At 36.9% G+C, this 4382-nt stretch overlaps 1 protein-coding gene across 1 annotated transcript; it reads right to left on the bottom strand.

The window, feature by feature from the left end:
- Window positions 1-1653: 1653 nt before the first annotated feature.
- Window positions 1654-4105, bottom strand: LOC134846824 (N-alpha-acetyltransferase 38-A, NatC auxiliary subunit-like). Its single transcript, XM_063864219.1, has 2 exons — window positions 3868-4105; window positions 1654-1727 (listed from the first exon to the last, which is right to left on the bottom strand). Exons 1-2 carry the CDS (start codon window positions 4103-4105, stop codon window positions 1654-1656), a joined length of 312 nt encoding a protein of 103 aa, XP_063720289.1.
- Window positions 4106-4382: the final 277 nt, after the last annotated feature.

Here is a 4382-nt window from a genome sequence, read left to right as displayed (position 1 = left end):
TCCGGGACCGCAGGCCTTAGGATGCCAAAGCAACCGCGTTATCTCCAGGCCAAGAGAGAAGGATCCTAGAAATTGTTTGGGTTCAATATGAAAGCAAGTTCAATTTCTAGTAAAAAAAAAGTTGCTAAAGTGAAAAATTTTTAGATCCCGATTACAAGACGCTTGCTCACGCAAATGAAAGCATTAATATGAAAACATTTTTAAAAATAAACGCATGCTCAAAATATGTCTCGTGATCGGCGAAATAAGAGTGTTTGCGATGATTCTGTGATTTTGCTAAATTAAGTTATTTACAAGAAAAAAGTCTATGTTCCGATTTGAAAACGCTTGCTAAGCCACATTCGATAGTGAAAGTTAAAAGCCAATCCCTTTTTTTTACCAGAGCGTGTAATATGAGCTCTACTATCATTTGAACAGCGAGCCAAAATAGAAATCAAATTGAATTCTCTACGCATGCGAAGTAGAACTTCGCATATAAAAGCAAAAAATATTCCCGATAACGCTAATGGGAGCAAAACTTTGAGTCTACAAAGTTTCTTAAAAGACGCACACCAATTGTGAGTCTATATACATGCTAAATGACGCAATTCAGTTATGACGCATTAGCAGTACCAGTCAATTTATTTAAAAAAAAGAAATTTACCAACTAACATGTCTCAATTTATAGAACAGACGCATTTTAACTAGTATACGAAAAAGTAAATTTTAAACATCCGATCCTCCCAAAGTTCGAACCCTTTTATTTTGTTGCTGGTCTCCTTCCCTACCTCTACGCTACAGATCCATGATACCTTGAAGCTAAAAAGTAATTTGTAATTAAATAGTCTGTGTTAATATCCTTTGCATTGGCTGCAATTAATAGCTGGATCAAAATGAACACTTTTGGTCGCAACAATTGCATCACAACAATATTTGCCACTTAGGTTGGAAAAAAGAGAGTTATAATACTATAATACAAGGAATAAAAGAAAACATAGCCAAGAGACAAATGGAAAAGAGTCAGTGATAGTCAATTCCTTTTTCGAAACTAATTCGATCACGTTTTTCGTGACGTGTACACTTTTTCTGTTCGATAGTTCTTCTGTATTCTTCTGTTCGAGTTTTCCTTCCAATAAAGAAAGTATTTGAACTTGAAAAGAATTAGGTCAAATAGCAAAAAAGAATGAATTTGAGCCTGAAGAAATTTTGATCCTTTTGCTGCGAAAAAAAATCATGACGACCTATTAAAGAGCCTGAACTACGTTCATCGACTCTTCCAAATTTTCCTCGAATAAAAATTGTACGAACTAAAAATTGAAATGGCTTCTTCGCTCATTAAAACTTTAAAGCTGCTCCCTTTCTTGCGATCCTATGAACAAACAAGTAGCTTGAAATATTTTTCTAGGATGAAAGTAAAGCCATTACAGATTTAAATTAAACTGAAACGATATGGGGTTTAGTTTCGTACATCGTCTCGTCAAACAATGCAAAGCAGTTTCAAAATAAACTTCCGTCAGATTACGATCAATTAATTTGGTTAAATTGCCGCGGCTTCATTGCTTCACATTTGGTCCTGTTCAAGTCTGAGTTGATCTGACTTCTTAGCTCAGGGCGGTCTTTCTTCTATTTCATGATCTGAAGAACGTACGATGACAAGATCGGCAATTTAGATATCTAATTGCGAATCAAGATCTTTTTGATGTGTTTTCCTGGGACAATGACTAGTCCCACTTGTCGCGATTCTGATTCTAAAACACAACTAATAATAATCATTAAGTCCAGCAAATGCATTGAATTTAGATTGCCAAGCGTAAAAATTTTTTAGGCATGGTTGGTACCCAAAAAACAAAGATAGCCAGTGGCTTTGAATGCATCATATAATGTTCCGACCAGGCTGATGCAAGAAAACAATGATTTTTTCTTTTTTTTCTAATTTCCTGGTGATTTTTTAGTAAGGGAGACTTCATAAGATGGAAACTGAGGGATTGAGAGGCAACATAGCCAGAAAAATTAAATTTTTAAAACTTAATAATTTGGCTGGTAAAAAACCGACTCAAATCTAAAGTTCCTTCCCACTCTTCCAGAGTGCCCGGAATAACAAGTAAACCAGAAGAATTCCCCCATACTTGTGATCAAGAGCAAACTCAATTAAACAGAACTAGCAGGTGGATTTCTGTAACAAAAAACCCTAAGTACTAATACGTGTTCCACCATAAAAAGGCGACTATAAACTTTTCCCGAGGGATGATTTCTGAAAACATTGCATAGCTTAAGCCAATTCATTGATAAATTGAATCGGCTAAAAAAATTAACCGAAATCATCGAGCGATGAAACTTTGAAACAATCTACTTTACTTCGCAAAAAGAATCAAAAAATGAAACAAAAATTAAAAATTAGGCAACTTCATCAATCGATGTAACTACTACTTAATTCAACTCATTTTATAACAGGAATCAGTTAGCAAATTACGATTTTTAAGTAAACCCATTAGGGACGAAAATCCGAAATATTTCAAGTTTTCAAGCAATGAAACTTCAAAGTATTTTGTAGCGCGAATCGATTCGCAGATTTCGCATGATTTAGTTATTTTAAGCGACCTCATCAGCAATGAAACTTCACAACATGAATTGGTTCGGAAAACTTAATTTTTCCAGCAGCATCTCCAATCAATGAAACTTTGATTTGTTTCGTAGCTTGATTCACGGCGCTAGAAAACTTCTACGTTATACATTGAAGTGTTCTAATTAATTCCCCAGCAAGAATCGCTTTGCAAAATTTATGTCTTTTAGCCTACTCATCAAGCAACGAAATTTCAAATAATTCAAGTTTTCATAGCATGAATCTGTTGGCAAAGTTAGACAGTTTTTTATAGCAAACTTCTTTCTAAGGCACGCGCATCAAACAATGAAGTAATTTGAGCATTTTTCGAGCAAGCTTTCAAGCAGAAAATAAAAATCAAATTCAAAATCAGTTTCCCTGTCGCATTCTCACAGAAATTTTGCAAAGCTCTCAGGCTAAGTTTTGGCTATTTAACGATATAATAAAGGTATCAAAATTCAGGCGAAACCCCCTTATATTAGGACACAAATCTCTTTTTTCATTTACTTTTCCTACTCCCACCTCCAGGGGCGGATTTAGAGGGGGGGGAACGCCCTTTCTTCAGCGATTCGACCCAAAGGGTCCCCCCTTTGTACTATTTTGAGATATACATATTTGGTGACGGACCCTAAAAATTTTCTAAAAGCGCCTTCGGCGCCAATATACTTACTCTAAGGGGGGAGCGCGCGCCAAAAAAATTCAATTTTTTTGGTCAAACCTTTCTAAAAAGTGCCTTAAAACGCGTTTGTTGGCCTGTTTTTCAAAATTTCGCCTGCGGCGCAGAAAATTTGGCCATAACGGACTTTTTAGTGCTATGGGAGAGCTTGAAAAATCAATTTGATCGACGATAAAAAAGATCGACAAATTTTCGAAAAACTTTTGAAAATACGCCCCCCCCCTCGAGAAAATCCTAGATCCGCCCCTGTGTTTAACATTAGGCCTTACGCTGAAATTTTGCTATTCATTTAATATATAGGATAGGATATGCGCACTATTTGTGAAAACTCGAAGTTCCACATTTTTTTCGTGGCTTTTTGTGAGAGGTGATGAAGTGAGCAAGGTCTCCGCTTCTTGATCGAAAGGTTGCCGGTTCGAAGCCTACACCTCGCTGCTTGAGGGTGAAGCAGTCCAGAAAAAAAATAATAATCCTGGTAAGTTATAATTAAGGGCGCATCAGCGGTTAGCCTGAAAGAGCTGAACAGCGCGTAAGTTGGTCGTTTCCCTCGTTTATGAACAGTTCAACTTGATTATAATTTGAGTTTTCCTCAATATATCAACTTTAAAATTACCTGGTTTTCCTGGCACATACTCCTGGGTACCTCCCAGAATGATATTAGCGTCTCTATCAGTACACACAAAATCCCCCACCACCACCCTGCCGTCCGTAATTGTGACAGCAAACTGCTTATTCAGACAGGACCTGATGAACTCTGGGCCATCTCCAGGGTCACTGCTGTCACATGATGTCAATGCAGGAGAAGAGGAATGAAGAGCTGCCGAGGTATCATAGATTGATGGAAGCTTCATAACTATCTCAAACGAAAAACATTGCCAATAGCCAGTTTGACTGGTTAATTAGCTCGAAGCAAAAAATGTGCACTTTAATTTCCTTTCACAAACTCCTATTTTATCAGACTGTCATTTATCATGTAGAGATCTCTGAACACCCAGAAGCTGCAAATGCAACCGCAACACCGCGGAAACATTGACACTGATGCTAACCGCACTTCGCTAATACAACCAAAGAGCAGGTGAACCAAAAAAAGGACGGAAATACGCAAAAAAACTCTTGATAGATAATAAT

The sequence above is a fragment of the Symsagittifera roscoffensis genome, chromosome 5, assembly GCF_963678635.1.
Source record: "Symsagittifera roscoffensis chromosome 5, txSymRosc1.1, whole genome shotgun sequence".
NCBI classification, from domain to species: domain Eukaryota; kingdom Metazoa; phylum Xenacoelomorpha; order Acoela; family Convolutidae; genus Symsagittifera; species Symsagittifera roscoffensis.
Note: the sequence above shows the minus strand (reverse complement) of the source record. Positions and strands in the feature narration are given on the sequence as shown.

Coding starts and splice junctions, on each gene's coding strand:
- LOC134846824 (XM_063864219.1), bottom strand. CDS start 4,105: ATGAAGCTTCCATCAATCTATGATACCTCGGCAGCTCTTCATTCCTCT. Junction 1,728..3,867: donor GTATGTGCCAGGAAAACCAG/GTAATTTTAAAG, acceptor GTTGTGTTTTAG/AATCAGAATCGCGACAAGTG.